The following is a 19,438-nucleotide window of genomic DNA, read 5'->3' on the forward strand; positions in this document are numbered from 1 at the left end:
TCTTTCCATTCATATATGTCGAGGCCTTTAAGGGGTCTGCGAAAAAAGCCGCGAGGCCTGGGTGGGAATCATGACATGCTACTTTACAACTTCACAAGAGTATGGCAAGGAGACCAGGGTCTTTACAATCTGCTCGATACTACCTCTAGACGCAGAAACGCGCAAACAACATTTCCATCAGGTGCAACAGTCGGCTGCCTAAGACGGATAGATCATCGACGAACCGATGCCGCTCCAACACAACACCAGCCTCAAGGCAGCGACAGCTTGGCCTCACCCACTCCAACGAGGTCTACCAGTGTGGCACGAAAGGATTCTCGTAGAACAGAGTGGGATTGACCTTGTGCCGACATGTTCACGGTAGCACGGCGGCGCTGCACGCAAGCGGCGAAGCCAAACTCCACTTCCGAAGCCTGCCACTCCATGTTCAATGATGTATCCGTTCGACACTTGGCGTCCGTGTACACGTCCATCACGAGCTGCACAGCGAGGGCCAACCCAGCATGCCAGGTTCGCTTCCACTTACTGTGTACATAGGGAAACTCTGACAAACGTAACCTATTTTTTTTTTTATTTTGCCCAGAAACACACTTAGACGCGCAGTCATATCTACTGTGGACTCGTGTCTGAATTTCCGTATACAATGTTTGAAGCCAAAGCGCCTCAGCCGTCAAACGCATTTACACAACGAATCCTCCCCTAGGGGACCCGTGGGGACGTGCAATAGCACCGTTCAGTTCCCAGTCCAATAGTTTACAGCTGTCAAATTATGCGTATTACATGTATGGAAAGTGTACCAACAAAAGGGGCAACGATCCGATGCCAGAGACGGGAGCCCGTGGATCATGCACCTGTCATCCGCAAACGCAGAGCAAACTTGACATTTTGTATTCGTACGAGTATGGATACAGATCAAATCCCCCTTAAGGATTTCCAATGGTGTCTTGGTGTATTTGGTCTCATGGGCTGAAGACCAGGGGAATCCATTGACCACATTTCGCTTGAGTCGATTGTCCATCATCGGTGAGATTAACGATCGAAAGGGGGCAGCGGTCAGAGGCCGGGGTAGGTTGACCACATGATTAAAGACCGGCCCTGTCAATAGCAGCATCGCCAGTTTCCGTATCCACCAAGCACGTCCCAAAAAGAATCAATCCAAGCACGCCAGGCAAAGGCAAGCCAGGCCCAAGTTTGACAAGCAAACAGGCTGACAGGGTCCCCTCTGACAGAGTGAGCTGAGCTATCCTCACTCTCAGTCTCACCTGTGGTGACCGAAGAGTCGAGGACGCCCCGGTACTGGGCCGGGTCGGACTCGAGCCCCCCAAACACTTACCGTCGCTGTCGATACTAAACATCGGATGAGTTGCCGCCGAAGCTGTCGCTCACCCGTGTCATCGCTACAATGCGCCGGGACATGTTATCAACCTAGGTAAACTGGAATTCCACAGTTCCAAAATCCAACGGCCCAAGCGACGACCATCCCACCGGTTCCCCCAAGATAGAAACTTTGGTACAGATGCAGTGACTGTGTTTGAGTCGGGATTCTTCGACCAGGCCCCTCTCTCCCGCCTCAATCGGGTGAACCCTTGATCGATAGATTGGCGTCTATCGCCGGAGCCTGAACATGGCACGCATGACATCTGGCGCCGCGATGTCTCACAAGACGAGGTTCGAAGACGGTACACGGCACGCTGCTGCTGCGAAGTCTAATTCAACTTGCTGATCCGGATCAGCAACCAGACAAGGCCCCTGACATCAGAGGGTCAGGCAGAATCGAAGCCAGCACCCTCCTCGGGGAAGATCTATGACACATCCGCCAAAAAACATTTTCCACTCGAGCAAACGCCATGATGGGGGACACACAGACACGGCTCGTCATTCGTCACTGATCGCTCTAACAAACTTGCAGAGCTTGCAGAGTAGAGTTCGGACCGGGCTGCCAGTACAACTCGTCGGTTTGACTCGCTCAACACCACCACGTCCTCCTTCGGACGAAGGCTCGTGTTAAACTTGGAAGTAGGAACTGCACTCTGGAGCTTTGGCCCGTCATTGCAGCACGGATGTTCTCGCATCCATATTGGGATTGCAACATCGCCCTGCACTTTAATCCAAGCAGAGCAGCAAAGCCCAGCTGCCAAGCTGGCTACGCTAGCAAAAGCACCCCCTCACGGTTCACACCCCCTCGAGCGTCGCAATGATTTTTCAGAAGAGGAAAGTCGGCGATCCATCCATCCAAGATCCCAGCCCCGCTGCAGAGTAAGGCTAACCAAGATCTGCTGTGGATGAGGCGGTTGCCATCAGCCCCATCCCATCCTATTCCATCCCATCGTGACTTTGCGTGCCACCGTGCCTACGAGGTTGTTTCGTCACCCTGCTTCGCTCGTCTGTGTTTTCCTAATATCTATGCTACAACGTCTCCGTTTCCATCCAGATTCGGCATGAGAAGTGGACTCACGGTCAGAGCTTTCCAGCTTGGGATGTCGAAGCTCCGGAACCAGGCGATCAGGGTGGTTTGGCCATTTTCAGGAGACGCGGAGGCCCATCGCTGTTTCGCGATTCTCGAAAGGTAAATTTCGATATGCGCTGCTTCAAGCCTGAGGGAACAATAGAGCATTGCAACTATTCGCAGGCCTTGCTCATCTCCATTGGACGCCAGCTCTGTCTGTTTGACTGTTGCCCGTTAGACTTGGCTGCGCGAATGTAGATCAGACATATCTCGCCGCGAAATCGGCATGCTTTATTAGGCATGGAGGGCCGACATCCTTCTTCTCTGACAGTCCCCGCCCCGATGCCAGATGATGATCCTCCCCCCTCCCATGATACATCCCTAAAAGATGCATGTGCCCATCTCTGCGAGAGGAAGTAGGACGTGAAAAGCAAAGAAGGTTGAGATAACCGCCCCATGTGCCTTCAAGGCCCCCAAAAGCTCAAACCCTTGCCGGGTTGATCATCGGAGCTCGGTTCACCACTTGCGCAAGCCGCTTATTGAAAGCATTTCTTGTTCAAATCCTTCTCCTCCTTCTCCGACCCGCTTCGCGAAGCCGGAGACGGTATCCTAATGTTACAGCAACTCTTCCTGGGCGGTGGACCTGACAAGCAGACGACCTTGTATCTGCCAGAACCAGCCCTCCTCGCTCATCATGAACCCTGATCCGGCCGCCTCCGTCGGTCGATGTCCCGTACGGTAACGATGGCCAAAAACTCCACCGACAAAGGCCTGGGTGAGAGAGTCCGAGTCGGGTATGCCCCCTCCCCTTTCCCACGGCCCATTGCCAAACATGTTCATTGCTGCCCGTCCCCGGTTGCTTCGGCCGCGTTGTCGAAGTTTCGTAAACCCTACCACGGCAAATCCCTCCCAAAGTTTGAGCGGGCCGCGCCCGCCAAACCTCAAAGTCCCATCATGCAGAGCTGACATCTCGAAACAGGCTAACAGCTGAGAAGAAAGGCGCCAGCACGCGGTGCTGTGCCGCACCGAGGCTGCAGGCAAACTGCATCATGAGGTTGTTCGGTAACGCTCTAGTCAGCTTGGTGAGGTCAGCGAAGGTGCAGAAGCCCAATTTGCCAGAGGTCTCAAACCCGCCTGTATGTATCCGTAGAATAGATACGCCATGATCCATCGTTCTTCGCAGCCCCCACTGGCACGAGACCGCACTCGTGAATTCGGTCGCGGGAGATCTCGCCGATGCTGATACGACGTCGCCCGCTTTCCGGCATGACCCCCTCACCCTTTGCCTTTCGCCCCCCGGGGGCTTCCACTCAAACCTCGAAGAGAAAAGCCAAGAACAGCAGCCTAAAGCGAGTTGGAGAGGGCAAGGCCCGCACGACCCGGCGGCCGGTGGACGGCCCTTCTTTGCCCACTCGCTTGCATCTTGTGAAGATCGAGCTTGTAGAAAACTCTGAGCGTCGTGCTGGATAGGACCCGCCGCCGGTGTTCCAGTTGGCGGGGTAGAGACTATCGTGAGGGAGGAAAAAAAGTTCTTCGCGGGGTAAGGGTTGGCCGTGCGAGGGGCGACTTTTCGACTGCCGATGTTGAAGGGCGTTTTCTTCTTTTTGCTCCTTCCTTTCTTCTTTTGATACGGAGGATTCGGTGTTTGTCCGGCTATATTGGATATGCGGTTTGCGTCCTGCACCATGCAAGGTCGTTCTCTTGCTTCTTGTTGGCGGGTATCATATCAAAGGAGATATGCGTGTCCGTCTCCAACGAGGTCCGCTGTGCGTGTCTTTGCCTCTTCGATATGCGATTGCGTGATTCCGCTTGTTTCTTTTTGGTTCCTTCAGAGGGAAGAGGCGCAGATGCGTTGCTACCTCTTCGCTCGCCTTTCAACCTTCTTCATATTGTGTAAGTCTTTACTACATCAACAATACAAGTGGATCCATGCCCAACCTACTACAACTCTGATGGTAAGAATATGGGTGTGACTTGCTACGCAGACGAAGTATTACGGCAGCTTGCTCCAAAGCTTGATCAAATGCTTTGCGAAGCCTCTCACCATTTCCGCAGAGTGTCTTCTACACTGAGCATAATTCTATACAACAGACGTATGCGCTCACAACTCAATGCATTCATAATTCGCCCTTTCACCATGGAGGGAGCCCATTTATGTATAGCACACGTATAAAATGAGCCCTTATGCTACCACAAGCATGCTCTTGGTACGGCTTCGAAGCTGTGATAGAAGTGAGATGGGTGGCAGCTCCAAATTATCTCATAAGCACTGGTACGCGTCCATCCGATGCAAGTACTTGCTGATAGAACTGTGTCTATCTTAAAGGAAGATGATGCGAGGGCCCATAAGAGTCTACAATCGAACCTGAAAAGGCTGAGATGCAACCTTCCTCTTAGGACATCGATAGTTGCTTGTATACTGCTACGAACAGCATCTTGCTCCCGAAGTACTTGGCTGCACAGAATTACAGGTGTCATTTTCGCACATATACAGCCGGGCATATAGAGAGATTCAGTACTTCATTAGAACTTGACGTCATCAGGCTCACTACTCTGTTCGACTGTCAGATTCAATACCTGTACTTCTTCAACTATGATATTGCACTATGCTTGATCCTTATACTTAAGGCCGGTTCGATTTCCTACCCGACTTTCTTCTGAGGTCTCGAATGGTTAGAGGAGTGTCAACCCACTGCAACATTGCATCCGAGGACTGTACACCGTACACTGATAATATATGTAAGATCAACATCAAAGTCACACTACTACGGAAAGCATGTGAATTGTCGGTAGCGGCTTAAAAAGGTGAAGCACGTTGGAGCTCAACTGGTTCAGTCGGAGAACAACTTGCAACCTCCCGTACGGCGGGATAGGGAGACAGCTCAGGCTTGCGCAATTTATGGCGTTGATGGATTGTGGGTTTATAACCTGCTGAAGCCATGGAACTATCATTTCTCACGACGTTGACCTCCGAGCGATGGCCAGGAATACTTAGCACACGTTGAGTGTAATGTCAGTGGTATCAGTTGTTTTTTCGAAGTAACTGATCTGTTCAGACGGTCCATGATTCAAGGCCGTATCTGAAGTATTTCCTCTATTCCTAGGTTGCAACGTTTCCAGCCACCACGAAGTACCTTATTAAAAGAGGTCAGCCAAGGTCTGAACACGTTCACCCTTTTTAATATCATGTTGAAAAGGGAAAGAAAAAAAAAGAGTTCACCACGGATGTGGCTATATCTCTTGGTGCTCATGCTGGGAATCGAACTCAGAGCCTGTCGTCGAGTAAGGCTATGGGCGAATATATTGATTGTTGATCTCGAACCATTCCACCACCCAACCAGTTTGACCTGACCCGTCGACCTAGACGGGCGCCTGCTGGCTGGTGACGGGAATATACTTGTAGTGGTAGACAAAGGCTTCCTACGTATCCAGGCGACAGAATATGCTGTAACGGCAGCAAGGACGGCACTCGCAGCCTCTCGGTACGTGGACTTCAGGCTTAATATATAACGTGTTCCTTTCACGTAGAAAAGAATACTTCAATGGGAGATTTGATCAAGTCAATTTTAACCTATGATATGCATGGGCATTTTCCTCGCCCGTCTTTTGATTGAGTGGGTAGTACTAGTACATAATGTGACACCCGGCGAGTCTCCTATCTTGTGTGTGTCTGTCCATCAACGCCGGCTCCGTACTCTCTCCAAGTAATCATTTCTGTCCCGCCGCCTGGTCGAAGCTCTCAAGCACCGAATCCTTCAGCTGCTTGGGTTCCCCGGACGCTCCCTCGCCAGACTCCTCCGCCGATTCGTTGCCGACCAGCTGCTTCGCCATCGTCCTGGCCTGTGCCTGTCCAACCTTGCCGTACACGCTCAGGCCGGTGGCAATCATGCTCGAGATGTCTCCCACGTTTCCGGGGACTACGACAGCCGTGCTCTCCTTGGCCAGCTTGCCAAACGCGTCAACGTACTTCTCGGCAACGGACAAGCTGATGGCGCCTTGTGCCGCATCCTCGCCATCGGCAATGCTCTTAGAGACGGCCTCGATACCAGCGGCGGTAGCCTTGGCCTTCATGAGGATGGCCTCGGCCTCACCAGACGCCCTGTTAATCTGCTCGGCGCGCAAGGCCTCGGACGCCAGAATGACGCTCTGCTTCTTACCCTCGGCGATGTTGATGGCCGACTGCCTCTGACCCTCAGAGTCGAGAATCTCGGCGCGCTTCGAGCGCTCGGCGGTGACCTGGCGGTGCATGGCTTCGACGACGCCGGCGGGGGCGTGGATGTCTCGGATCTCGTAACGGAGGCAGGTGACGCCCCAGGCCTGGGCGGCTTCGTTGATGGCGGCGGTGATGTTTGTGTTGAGGGCGGCGCGCTCCTTGAGGACGTGGTCGAGGGTCAGCTGGCCGATTTCGGATCGCATCGTGGTTTGCGCCAGCTGGGAGATGGCGTATTCGGCATCTTCGACTCCGTAGCTTGGGGTACACTGTTAGAATTCTACTACGATACCGTCGAGGGGTGTGTTGACAAACCTGGCCTTGTAGGCGTCAAAGACGCGGGTGTAGAGGACGCCATCGAGTTCGAGGGTGACGTTGTCGGCGGTAATGGCGCTTTGACTGGGGATCTCGAGTGCATTTTCCTTGAGTGACTTGACGTAGGAGATGCGGTCGATAAAGGGGACGAGGATGGCCAGACCGGGTTCGAGGATGCGGTTGAACTTTCCCATGCGCTCAACGATCCATGCCGTCTGTTGCGGAACGAAGCGGATGACGGTGTTGGCGGGGAGGGACGACCTCTGGAAGTAGGAGGGCGGGATACTGGAGCTGGAGCCGAACGCTGATGGAAGCAGGCTCTTTGTGGTGGTCTGGAAGCCGCGCGACTGGGACTGGACGAGAGCCCGTCTCAGCGGCGCGGAGAGTGCGGCTTTTGTTACCGCCGAAGCCATGTCTGTTGCTGCTGCGGCATTGACGTAGATCGAGAAGATGCGTGGATCAAATCGAGGTTGCGAGCTCCAGAACAGCTCTATCGCGGGTCATCATCAACTAAGGCCAAAGAGGATCTGTGGGTCTCCGTCGTTTGACCGGGGCAAAAAAAGTCCATGGATGACGGAAGTTGCAGCTGCCTCTGCCTACCGATAATTAGCCGACGGCATCGGCCGAGGCCCACCGGGCTCTGATGCTTTCATTCCGTGGTGCTATGCCATGGGCATCCAGGATCCAGGACAGGACATCCTAGACATGGACGAGGTCTTGCATTGTCAGCTTGGAGACCAGACGGCACATCTGTTCGCAACGAATATGAAGCCCGCATACTCTGATTTTTTGCATTGGATCACAACCCTATTGATGTTGGCTAGTCATGAAACTTGGATCTCAAAACATTCAGCATCATGGCAGTCCCTAAGATGATCAGTCATTGCATCCATTACCACCTTACCGGATCAAAACATGATACGAAACCCAGTCTGAGTCCTCATCTGAAAGACTGCGATTGGTCTCAGAGGATAGCAAGCCGGTATAGAATCAGCAGAGGGAGCCTGGAGAGTGGCGCCCAGTATAGATCTGAGTCTCGTGGCCGCAGAGGTGCATGCTGTTGATGGTATCCTCTTCCGTCTCACTCTATCCAGAGCCTCAAAGCACAAAGACACATTGCCTTCCTTCACAGCACAGCATAATGAGCAGAGAGGACTTTGGGTGTGAAGAAAGTCATAATCATTGAGCCATACTACCCATGCCATGTGTACCGATAATCAGCCCGACCTACCCAGCCAAACCCTCTTTCGCGAATCGTGGAGAATCATGCACATAGGCCACTACTAGTATGTAGAACCTTCGGGAGGCTGGGGGATCTTCTTGTTCGCAGGAGCCGCCATGTACCTGGGAAAATGAACGTTAGCCTTGCCTGAATAGCTGCACTTCAGCGTGCACCCAGATCTACCTCCCCAACGTACCTTCTAAGCTCAATGAGAATGGTCTCCATGGTGTTGTCTCTCTTCCAGTTGGCCAGGCAAGGGAGCTGTCTGGGGTCGACGACGCCATTGCGGGAGTTGACGCAGGGCAGGTTGACCTGGCTCACAAATTGTATCGTGGGAGGCTCGTCAGGGTAGTTGGGACCACAGTGCATCTTGAGGGAGTAGATTCTGTTCTCGTGGACGCTCTACAAAGGACCGGTCAGTGATGCGCAACACCTCGATGGGGGTTGGTGAGCACAAAGGAGGTACTAACGTGAGGGGGTCCGAGAATGGTTCCGTTCCAGTCGGACATCAAGAGGTCCTCGGCATCGTTCAGACCGTAGGAGCAGGCCTCTACAATGGAAAGAGTCAGTCAGAACTGCGAGATGCGCGGGGCAGATTGCTTGGTGTTGCATCAGAGGGGAGGGGCTCTAGTACCTGCTCCGAGACCCTTCTCGCCCTTCTCAAGCTCCTCAAGGAGGCGGAAGTTGCGTGGAACCTTTGCGCCCATGTTGAGTCGTGTGTGGGTATCGCGAGGCTTGGGTTCGGTGTGGTTGTGAAAGGGCGACTGGTAGATACCGCAATGTAGATGTTCAGAGTTGGAGGGGTTACGAAGTGGGAGGAAGGCCGACGGGGGACTGCAATGCGGCCCGGATCTTAGTTCCTTACCTAAACGTGAGGTAGGCACCTGGTGGGGGTTATCTGATGGACCCAGTGGCGGGTCGCAGTGGGAACCTTACAGAAGGGACCACCAGTGTAATCAAGCGGGCTTGTGCCTGAAGGCGCTGGGGAGACGGCGCAAGTGTCACTGTCTAGCCAGAAGCTACCTATGCTAGCCGAGCCCAAAGGCAGCGCGGGGCAGTAAAGGCGGTGAACCACTTTGGGCATTTCTGCCGATCAAGCGGTGTGGATACCTTTATGCGAGATGCCTTAGTCATCATTCAAGGTGGACAGCTCACCTCAATCGGGAGCTGTGGATGAGCTGCCAGGCGCAGAGAGCAGTTGCAGCTGTCCAAACGGAAGCTCCCTACCTTAACTTGCCCTGTGCATCCCCATCAACTCGAAATCAACTCGACAATCTTCGACAGGACACGGTCTTGTAACACTTCACAGTCTGTTTTAGTTGCGTGTGTTTCTTCAGTTCACTGAGTTCCGTCCCAAGGTCGATGATGGACTGCCCGAGAGGCCACCTGTGACACAATGACGACCCAGCTCCTGGCCACGGAGCTAACCAACCTCATCCAAGAGAGCAAACGGAAACACAATGACCTCCGACAGGTGTGCACTTGATTCTCCGAATAACTAAGACTCAATGCTAATCATGTATGGACAAGGCTGCTGAAAAGTCTCTCGAGGAACTCAAAGCGCTTAGAGGAGCTAATGAAGCTCAAGCTGCCAACGGTGTGTATCACCCCCTGTCGATCCCCTCCTAGGTAGCTATGGATCCATGACTGACCTCTCGATACAGAGCTTGCCCAGAGACCCAACTTTGTGAATCCCTTCATCATCGCATGTGGCACCAAGAATGCAAAATTTACTGGAATCGCCATTGTATGCCTCCAGAGGCTCATCGTCGCCCGTGCTCTTCCCAGGGGGAAGTTGAACCAGGTCCTCGAAGCTCTGAGAGAGGCAACCTCGGCTGGTCTCGACGTTCAACTCAAAATCCTCCAGGCTTTGCCGTCATTATTGCAAAATTATGCCACTGATCTCAAAGGCGACCTTCTCATCACCGCTTTGAACATCTGCTTCATACTGCAGTCCAGCAAAAATGCTATCGTCAACAACACCTCTGCGGCAACCTTACAACAGCTCGTCGTGTCTGTGTTTGACAAGGTCGTTGCCGAAGATAGTCAGTCTTGGGTCTTTCTGGCACCAAGTATATCTGCTGACCGTGCATAGAAACGGCTTCCAGTGGCCCTCCCGCTGGCGAGGCGCCGTCCGGTGAGGGCACAGTTGAGCTGCGCGCTGCGGCGCTGGATGCGTACAGGGTAAGCCGCGTCTGCCTACTTCTAAGTTCCGTCACTTACATCTGCTTAGATATTCAACGACTTATGCCTCATGACGGAAAACCAGCGCCCCGAGTACCTGAGATTCTCCGGTCTGCCACAAACATTCGGACTGGAACTGATAGAGTCGGTTCTTACCAACCACGCCGCCGTCTTTTCTACCCACAAAGAACAAGCACACATCCTACAGATTCGGGTCATGCCATTCATCACTAGCGCGCTGAAAGGAAAGCCAAACTTTGCTACGTCCGTCAGGCTGGTTCGGATTCTGTACACCCTCCTCCGACGCCATATCAACATTCTCCCAACCGAAAGCGGAGATGCACTTGATATCCTGACGCATCTACTGGACCAGGACACGGCGACATGGAAGAGAGCACTGTGTTTAGAAGTGTTCCGAGGTATCTTCTCAGAGCACGCCTTGATCAGACGGATCTTCGTCAACTACGATGCCAAAGAAGGCGAGAAGGATGTCCTCAAACACTTGACCGCCACCTTTGTGCGGCTTAGCACCGAGAAACCGTCTGTTATTGGTCTTGGACACCAATCAACAATCCCGGTTATGAACCCTTATGCTAGCATCGCATCATCAACCGATCAAGCCATGCTCGAGGCCAGCGGCGTCACGGGTATTATCAGCGGCTCCGTCAGCGCAGACGGCTCCAATGTGGGCATTAGCACGCAGTGGAGTAGCGTCCGGGTCCCTTGCATCGACCAGCTCGACAAGACCGAGGCACCATCTATTCCGGATTCTTACATCTACAGCTTGACTTTGTCTTGCATAGGATCGCTCTCTGAAGGCCTTGCCAAGTTCATCCTTCCCCTCACCGTCCCGGGGGATAACCGCAATCGCAAGAAGAGCGGGAAGCAGGAAGTTGGCCGTGACTCACCGGCACCTGCACAAGATGATACAGACGGGTCACGAGCTGCGTTGGAACGAGCAGCATCATTCAAGAAGAACCCCGTCCCGCTCAACCCTCTTGCTTTGGAGGATCATCCCATGCATAAAGAAGTCAAAATTTGCGCCGCCATCATTGAGGAATGCTGGCCTGCCATCCTTGCTACCTGTTCTACGTTCCTCTATGCTGCTATGGACTCTGAATACTACCACAGTCTGGTGAGGGCATTCCAAAAGTTTGCGCATGTCGCCGGCTTGCTTCAGCTGTCTACCCCAAGAGACGCATTCTTGACGACGCTGGGCAAGGCGGCAGTGCCACCGAATGTGTTCACGGCATGCCTGAATGCTGGGCCAGCTCGACCAACAACACCCACACCCACCACAGAAGCGCCCAACAGCATTCTGAGCAACGCACGAGGACTACTAAGTGTCGATAGTCTTGTCACCCAAGCCTCGCCCGTCGCTGACAGAGGTCGACAGCAAGGCCTTGAGGGAAGCCAGATGACGCTCAACACTCGTAATCTACTATGTCTGCGAGCGCTCCTTAACCTTGGCATTGCTCTTGGTCCGACTCTTGGTTCTTCATGGCGTATCATTCTGGAAACCTTGCAGCAGGCCGATTTCGTACTGTTCTCCACGAGTAAGACTCCTGGCCGAACGCCACTCGCAACGAAGGGAACAGACCAGCATGCAGAGGGCGAGGCAAATGCACTACTCTCCAACTTTAGCAGTGAAGTCCGCGCTGTTGAGACGGCAGCATCTCGTCTGATCGAAAGCACTATTGACTTTCCCAATGATGCCTTTGCACAAGTCGTTGAGGCGGTATGCGACCTCTTGGAAAGAGCAAAAGATGACAAGCCGAAGACAGAGACTGCAGCGCAACCAAAGTCGCCTACATCAGGAGGCATGAAGCCGTCGCAAGCTGGCCAACACCGTCGTGTTCTCAGTGTCTCTACAGCAGCCGCTGCGGGACCGAATCAGGAAGACCACTTCGCTCTGGCCAAGCTGGGTGATATTGCTACGATCAATATCGATCGCTTGCTATCTTACTCTCCAGACATATCGGGATGGACCCCTCTGACTTTTGAATTGATCCATATCATCAATGCGTCTTCAATGAACGCTTCCGTAAGGCTGCGAGCGGCAGAAATTCTCGTCAGACTGGCTCTTGACGCAGCCAACATTGCGGCCACAATGGAGCGTGAGCAATGCGGTCAAGTTCAGTTGCTTCTCCTCGAGGCTCTCCGCGATGCACTCTTGCCTCTGCAGCAAGAAGATAGGGAGGTCACCGTCGCCAGTCATAGCACCGACGTCGAAATCCACAAGGTTATCCTAGAAGGACTGAAGAACCTGCTTGAAAACTGTGGCGAGACACTCGTTAGCGGATGGGAGATTGCTTTTGAGATTATCGGCTCCATCTTCATCAACAAAAAGTTCGCCCTTGGAGAACGTCGGGGCTCCCAGACGAACGTTCTCATGACCAGATCAGCGAAGCTTGTCCGGTCTTCTTTCAATTCTCTTCAACTCATCTGCTCCGACTTCCTAGCGTCTTTGCCGAATTCCTGCTTTCTCATCCTTGTCGATACCCTTTACAAATTTTGCTCACAAGATGATGACCTCAATATTGCATTAACGGTACGTTGCAAAGCGTCAAGTTCTTTGGACCAAGCTAACATTTTGTAGACTGTCACGTTTTTCTGGGTCCTGTCAGATTTCCTTTCCGGCAAGACTGAGACCCTTCCCGTCACGGCCGACCTGATGCAGGGCTCAAGTATATCTGATCTGGCAGCCTTGGCTGCAAATTCGGAACACATCGCCTCAGACGCCGCTCTTTGGATGCTGTTGCTGTTGAGACTCACGACCGTGACAGCCGATGAACGACTTGAGCTACGCAATAGCGCGATTCAGACCTTGTTGAGAATCTTTGACGCGTATGGCGATAAGTTGAGCCCAGAGGCATGGTCCACCTGCGTCAAGTCTGTGGTTTTCAAGCTTCTTTCATCGATAGAGGAAGAACTCAAGGCCGCCGCAACCGACAGTACCACCCTGCAAGACCGCAAAGAGTGGCACGAGACAGCATCCGTTGTCTTGACCGGTATTTCCGAGCTCCTTACGACCTACATGGAGACACTATCCACGCATTCCTCATTTAATGCCCTGTGGCAAGAGCTTCTTGGTCACTTTGCTACTTTACTCGATTTTAAGGTGCTCACAATCAACACGGCCACGTACAAAGCACTCGGCAAGGTCATCAAGCTCGACTACGATCCCGGCAGACCCATTTTTGACACAAACACTGTCAACGCGGCATGGGAGCTGTGGTCTCGGGGTACGCCCGTCTCTCTAGATGAAGAGGACGGCAAGAAGGTAGACAACCAAAATTGCTTGATTGCCTACGTTGCGGCTTTCCACGATGTGTACCAACTCGTCCAGCAAGACCTTACAGTTGATCGTGTCCGCCAAATGTTGACCCTCTTCCGCGAAGCCCTGCAACAAGCCACAGTCGGAGCCTACGTGAACGACATTGAGTATGCCACGCCGCTGCAGAATCAAGTCATGGAAGCCATCAAGATGGTGCGAACAGACCTCGCTGGCGTGCCCTCAGCCATGATCTCCCAGGTGGCGGAGTTCGTCCGCCTAGCCTTCAGCGACGAAGCCCTCAAGGCGCAGAGCGCAACGCAGCGGAGAACATATGTGGCCATGTCGAAAGCCAGCATGTCCATCCTGCAAACTCTTATCCTTCGCAACGCATCCGACGTAGATATTTACGCTAGCGAGGCTTTCTCCTCGGCCCTCTCGGCGCTCTCCAAGCCCGTTGTCCTCAAATATGGCTTCCCCATTGTCACCAAGTCAGCCCAGCCATGGCGTCTCGCGACCAACTCGATTCTCGCCATCTTGGAAGCCACACTGCCTCAGGTCCGCGCCCTCGAAATCCCCCGCTCGACACTCCAGGACATGTGGCAGATGATTATCGGAATCGCCGACGGTATTGTAAGCGCAGACACCAACGCTGCGCCCTCATCAGCAGACCTCTCGGACGACGAATCCTTTGACATTGCATCATTCCACAAACTTCGCGAACTCATCATCCCATCCCTAGGAGCCGAGGCGATTCCAGACAAGACACGCAAAGCCTACGCCGAAAGCCTCTTCCGGACCTCTATCATCCACGACCCCTCGCCGACCGAGTCCTCCCTCCTCTTCGGCTCCAGCAGCGACGGCGCCAACGGCCTCACAGCACTCTACAAAAAACGCACCGGTCGCACCGTGGACCCGCTCCCGACCCGCCGCGACCGTATGGCCTACGTTTGCGTCGACGAGCTCTTCTCTCTTGTATCAACATACGACGTTGAGAGCCTGCGTATTGTCGTGCAACCGCCAACACCCGCGTTCCCCCCTCCGCGCTCCGCGACCTCGCACCTCTCGGAGGCGCCGCAGGCCCTGCACATCCGCATCGCGCGTACCGTCGCGCCCTTTCTCATCCTCCGCGCAGCGCTGACCGTTCGGGCGTACATTGCCGACCAGCCCCTGCGAGGCCGCATGCCGCAGCCGCTTTCGCAGCGAAAGGAGCTGCTGCGCGTGCTCCGGCAGCTGGTCGATTTGACGTCCGAGTCGGATGCCATCCCCAGCACGCCCAACGTCGATAGTGAGGGAAGGAAACATCTGCTGCGGCTGTATCCCCTCCTCGTCAGCGCTGTGCAGGTAGCGGGCTCTTCTGGAGACGAGGCGGTGTTGAAGCTCTGCGTGGAGGCTCTTGAGGTTGTTGGCGGTGAGCTAGGGCTTTAAAGGCATCATCCGTGAACAGCTGCTCTGTTTCCAATGTATCATTACCTACTTTACCTATTAGACAGGCATGACTAGCACGTTGTAGATGTTATTGTACCAGGGGATATTACTGGAATTCTGTGCTTTAGCGGTTCATAGAGCATTGTTATCACTCGTCATTTCAGTGCCAATAATGAATGCAGTTCAATATTACCATCGTATTTTCTTCGGTACGCCACGCGCCATCGGCCTGCGGTTCAAGGATAATATCGTCACAAACATTGTAAAAACAACCGAAGCAAAAGGTCCGTAGCCATCGTACGGCATAATGGCATACAAGAGGTAAGTCACGCCCCTGACAAGCGTACCGTTGCCAGAGGTTACACGAATGCTGGGCACACGTGCAGGCTGCCAGTCAAGCGAACCAAGGACAAGAGGAATAAGCAAAAAACACCACAAACAATGAAATAAGGAACCCCTCCTCCGGCGCCCCTTACCAACGCATCTCATCCCAGTCTCCGAAGCATGTCAGACCATCACACCCGCTTATCATATTTCCCAAGGCAGCCGACGCTTGAGTTCCTCCATCTTCAAGCGACACGGGTAGACTGAATTCTCTTACATTTATCCCACAATTCCGGCTGAGAAAGGCCAGAGACGAGAACCTCATGATGTTCTCAAGCCTTTGACAAAGACAATTCAATGCATGGATTCATTCACCGCTCCCTAGGCTGCATCTCTACTACACACACCACAATCTCAACCCAAGAGGGACAAAAGGAAGCAAACGAAAATCAGACCCCCAAAAGCCATATTTTCAAACCCGCATAAGCATCCCAAGCCGTCTGCTCCTCCCCCGCATACGAGGGGGCCGAATCCTACCGGTTCCACGGCCCGTCCTCTCTCCCCACCCCCTCATTCCCACTCCCGAGGTCTCCCCCCGTCTTTGCAAACCTGTCTACCTCCAACGCCAAGTAAACGACGCCTGCAGGACAAAGAACAACCCCCTGCTTTTTCTCTCCCAAAGAAATTCCCACCAATTCCCCTCTCGTATCTAGAGACCTCGTGCTATGTGGATATGTGGATGCCGGCACTAGCGCTTTCTCAACCTCCATTAGGAAATCCGGGGGGGAATATAGGGTTTAGTCTCCCGAGGGACGGAGGAGGACCCGGCCAAGACCGTAGCAAAAGCTTGAGGGGGAATTGGCTTTTTCCAGGCGTTGGCAATCCGCCGCGGAAAGAGAGGAGATTACAGTTGCTGATGGCTTCAGATTACCGCAGAGACTCCACGGGGGAGTGCGCTACGGGTCGTGTATAGCCTACTTGTAACTAACGAGAGTAATTGACAAGGCACCACTCGGCAAGCCACCTTCCATCCATAGCAGGACAATGAGCGTGTCTTGTGTCGCGATGCCTCTGGTATCATGAACAACCCCAAATTCCTGAGCCCAGCCGATGCTGAACCCGTATTATGTCCACCACCTAGCCCGGCTAGACCTATCCGAACTGCAATACAAAAGGATGCATGTTTTTTCTTCGATTTTCTTCCGTTTCTTGTCGGTCGCTGCGTAAGAGATCGAACATTTCAGGCAGCCGTCTTCTCGCTGTGCGCGGCGCGGGTATTGATATCCTCCTCGTGGATGTTGGCATCAATCTCCTTCTCGACCTGGGTGAGGTCGACGTGCGCGACAGCGTCGTCACCGTCAAAGATCTTGGAAATCTCCTCCAAGGTGGGGCCCTTGGTCTCGACGTAGAAGAAGTAGACAAAGACGAGCTCGCAGAAGTCCCAGAGGGTGTAGAACAACATAAAGTTCCAGTGGTTGGGGAGCTTGTCCCATGCGACCTTGTTGGTTTGGCTGATGATGTGGTTAGCTGGGTCATTCAATACACATGGGGGATGGATGCAACGTACTTTCCAATGGCGAGGATGGCCTGGACGGTAATGTTCATGATCATCATGCCCTTGGCACGGAGGTGGAAAGGCAAGACCTCAAGACCGTAGGCAATGAGCAGTCCGGAGAAACCAATGTCGTAGAAGATACCAAAGATCCAGATGAAGACGAGCTGGGCGTACCCAGAGCCCTGGTTCGTGTTGCCGGAGTTCTCAAAAACGGCACCGGTGATGGTCCAGCACACGAATGATGCGACCATACCGCTGATGGCAGTCAGGAACAGTGGGCGACGTCCAAAATAGTCGACGGTCAAGGCGGCACCGATGGAGCATGAAAGATCGAGAATGGACTTTCCGGTCGAGATGGCGAGCTTCTGGTTCTGCTCGGTGATGCCGGCACCCTCGTAGATGGCGTCCATGTAGTTGGAGAAGAGGGCGTTTCCAGAGTACTGGGAGATGATACCGAGGGAAATGATAATTGCCAGACGCCAGCGGTTTCCCTTGGTCTTGAGGAAGTCGACGTAACTGGTCGTCTTGTCGGCGTTTCTCTCCATCAGAATGGTTTCCTTCATCTCGCGGAATTCGAATTGAACGGTGGCATTGTTCAAGTCGCCGCCAGCATGGTGCTTGGCCAAGACGGCGAGAGCTTCCTCGGAGCGGTCCTTGTTGATGAGGTAACGCGGCGACTCAGGAACCCACCAGATGCCGATGAGCTGGATGACGGAGGGGACAATCTGAATGAAGGTGATGGATCGCCAGCACCAGTCGTTGTTCACATATGAGGTTCCCCAGCCGATGGAGGCGACGATTAGGGCACCCAGGTTCCAAAGACAGTTGTAAATCTGTTACCTCAAGTCAGATCTTGCTCCAACTTTGCAAAAGGCTCACGTATGGTGTTTGGGGTTGGGTCGCAGAGAAAACCTACAGCAGTGACGGGACCACGGTGTTGAGGGTGGCAGATCTCGGTCAGCAGCAAGGGGGACGCCATCTGAGCAAGTGAGTTGCCGAAACCCAGAATGAACCGACCGCCGATGTACACTAGAATGACAGTTAGTCTCATACTTCAACCACTCAGGAAGAGCAAGAGCGTTTGACTTACTTCCCCAGCCGTTGCAGAACGCCGTGACGGCACCGCCGACGATCATGAAGCAACAACCGCTGACAATGGCAATCTTACGTCCAAAGTTGTCTGCCACGTATGGTGTGATGAAGTACGAAACAATGGAACCAATATTGAACATGTTGATGAGGATACCGAGCTTGTTGTTGTCGGAGACGCCGTCGCCAAAGTAGTCCTTCCATCGTGACATCTGCTGAGAAGTGTTGACGAGCATGCCATCGTAGCCGGTGGTGGCTGAAGCGACCATGAGGAAGATGGTCGAGAAGTATAGCTTGCGAAGATGGGGCTCTCTCAGCCAGTACACCTTCTCGAATCGCGGGGCCTCGGCCTGCGCGATGCCAACGTTGTCGGCCACTTGCCGGGACATGACGGCCTTTTTCACCATCGTGTCGGTGTGTTATGGATTCTTCCTTGAATACTGATGAAGGTTTCCTAAAGAGAGTGATAAGAGAGGGTATGGAAGTTGACTGGCCGACTCGCGGGTGAAGAGGGAAACGGTCTGTGAACGAGGAGATCAGGGTCGAGGACTTATATGTGTTTCCTCACTTCCTGACCCCGGGTTTTCCTCAAATAGGGTGGAAACATTGCAATTCTCCCGATCTGCACGGCTGCTGACCCCGGAGCTAGTCTGTTCACCCCCATTCGGACGTGCTCACCCCCGTGAAGGAAGCGTCTGGGGGAGGCGGGGATGCATCAGGAGCAGGGATGTGCGGCGGCGACGGCACGAATTGGCGGCACGCGGGTAAAGATGGGTTGGATGATTGGAGTGGGCGGCCCCTCTCCAAAAGTCGTAAACAGTTTGACCGAATCTAGGTCTCGAGTCTCGACTATGGGAACGGGCGCGGTCGCGCGTCTCTGCCTGGCCTCTCGGGAAAGCTCAAGCAAATCTCAGGTCGCTCGACATAGACCCAGACAGGCCTCAATGGGATGGTTTTGTGCGGCACAGAAACACTCCACCTGGTGCCGGTGCAAGCATCGACTTGGTTTCCAGGGTCTGCTGTCTTGTGATTCGTGGCCCGGGCCTGGTTGCATTGGGGATTAGATATTCGACACGCCATTCATGTGCCACGCGAGCTAGCCAACTGTTTCTTGCATACAACATGGCCTTTCAAAAGACTCATCTCCGTGCCGTTTACGTGACAACCCAACTGAACGAACAGGGGTACCGGGAGGCTTCCCCATGGGCTGCTTTGAAAAAGAAAGGAACCAGAGCCATGTTGATGCTTTACCGTACGTTGCCAAAAACGTTCTGGAGTTGCATTCCATGTCCTGTCAATATTGGGACCCCTAGATCGTACATTCACGAGTGCAGCTTGGCTGCGTACCAGGCATCTCCGGTCCGCCGGTTCATCCCTCGAACCTGAATCCT

At 53.5% G+C, this 19,438-nt stretch overlaps 6 protein-coding genes across 6 annotated transcripts; 2 read left to right on the forward strand and 4 right to left on the reverse strand.

Annotated features, from left to right (window-relative positions):
- Positions 1-3,061: 3,061 nt before the first annotated feature.
- On the reverse strand, positions 3,062-3,286 carry CABS01_14229 (uncharacterized protein; the record flags this gene model as incomplete). Its single annotated transcript, XM_060547569.1, has 1 exon — positions 3,062-3,286. One exon carries the CDS (start codon positions 3,284-3,286, stop codon positions 3,062-3,064), a length of 225 nt encoding a protein of 74 aa, XP_060393468.1.
- Positions 3,287-3,682: 396 nt separating this feature from the next.
- On the forward strand, positions 3,683-3,916 carry CABS01_14230 (uncharacterized protein; the record flags this gene model as incomplete). Its single annotated transcript, XM_060547570.1, has 1 exon — positions 3,683-3,916. One exon carries the CDS (start codon positions 3,683-3,685, stop codon positions 3,914-3,916), a length of 234 nt encoding a protein of 77 aa, XP_060393469.1.
- Positions 3,917-6,154: 2,238 nt separating this feature from the next.
- On the reverse strand, positions 6,155-7,384 carry CABS01_14231 (SPFH domain/Band 7 family protein; the record flags this gene model as incomplete). Its single annotated transcript, XM_060547571.1, has 2 exons — positions 6,155-6,914; positions 6,972-7,384. The coding sequence occupies 2 exons, from the start codon at positions 7,382-7,384 to the stop codon at positions 6,155-6,157; spliced, it is 1,173 nt and encodes a 390-aa protein (XP_060393470.1).
- An 870-nt stretch (positions 7,385-8,254) lies between these two features.
- On the reverse strand, positions 8,255-8,900 carry CABS01_14232 (ubiquitin-conjugating enzyme; the record flags this gene model as incomplete). The annotated part of the gene is made up of 4 exons (XM_060547572.1): positions 8,255-8,315; positions 8,390-8,595; positions 8,664-8,743; positions 8,828-8,900. 4 exons carry the CDS (start codon positions 8,898-8,900, stop codon positions 8,255-8,257), a joined length of 420 nt encoding a protein of 139 aa, XP_060393471.1.
- A 689-nt stretch (positions 8,901-9,589) lies between these two features.
- Positions 9,590-15,079, forward strand: CABS01_14233 (endosomal peripheral membrane protein; the record flags this gene model as incomplete). Its single annotated transcript, XM_060547573.1, has 6 exons — positions 9,590-9,667; positions 9,724-9,790; positions 9,858-10,238; positions 10,289-10,377; positions 10,427-12,928; positions 12,977-15,079. 6 exons carry the CDS (start codon positions 9,590-9,592, stop codon positions 15,077-15,079), a joined length of 5,220 nt encoding a protein of 1,739 aa, XP_060393472.1.
- A 1,564-nt stretch (positions 15,080-16,643) lies between these two features.
- CABS01_14234 (uncharacterized protein) lies at positions 16,644-18,454 on the reverse strand (the record flags this gene model as incomplete). The annotated part of the gene is made up of 4 exons (XM_060547574.1): positions 16,644-16,914; positions 16,971-17,791; positions 17,875-17,987; positions 18,049-18,454. 4 exons carry the CDS (start codon positions 18,452-18,454, stop codon positions 16,644-16,646), a joined length of 1,611 nt encoding a protein of 536 aa, XP_060393473.1.
- Positions 18,455-19,438: the final 984 nt, after the last annotated feature.

Source organism: Colletotrichum abscissum, assembly GCF_030869225.1.
Source record: "Colletotrichum abscissum strain IMI 504890 chromosome Unknown Scaffold_52.1, whole genome shotgun sequence".
Lineage (NCBI taxonomy): Eukaryota > Fungi > Ascomycota > Sordariomycetes > Glomerellales > Glomerellaceae > Colletotrichum > Colletotrichum abscissum.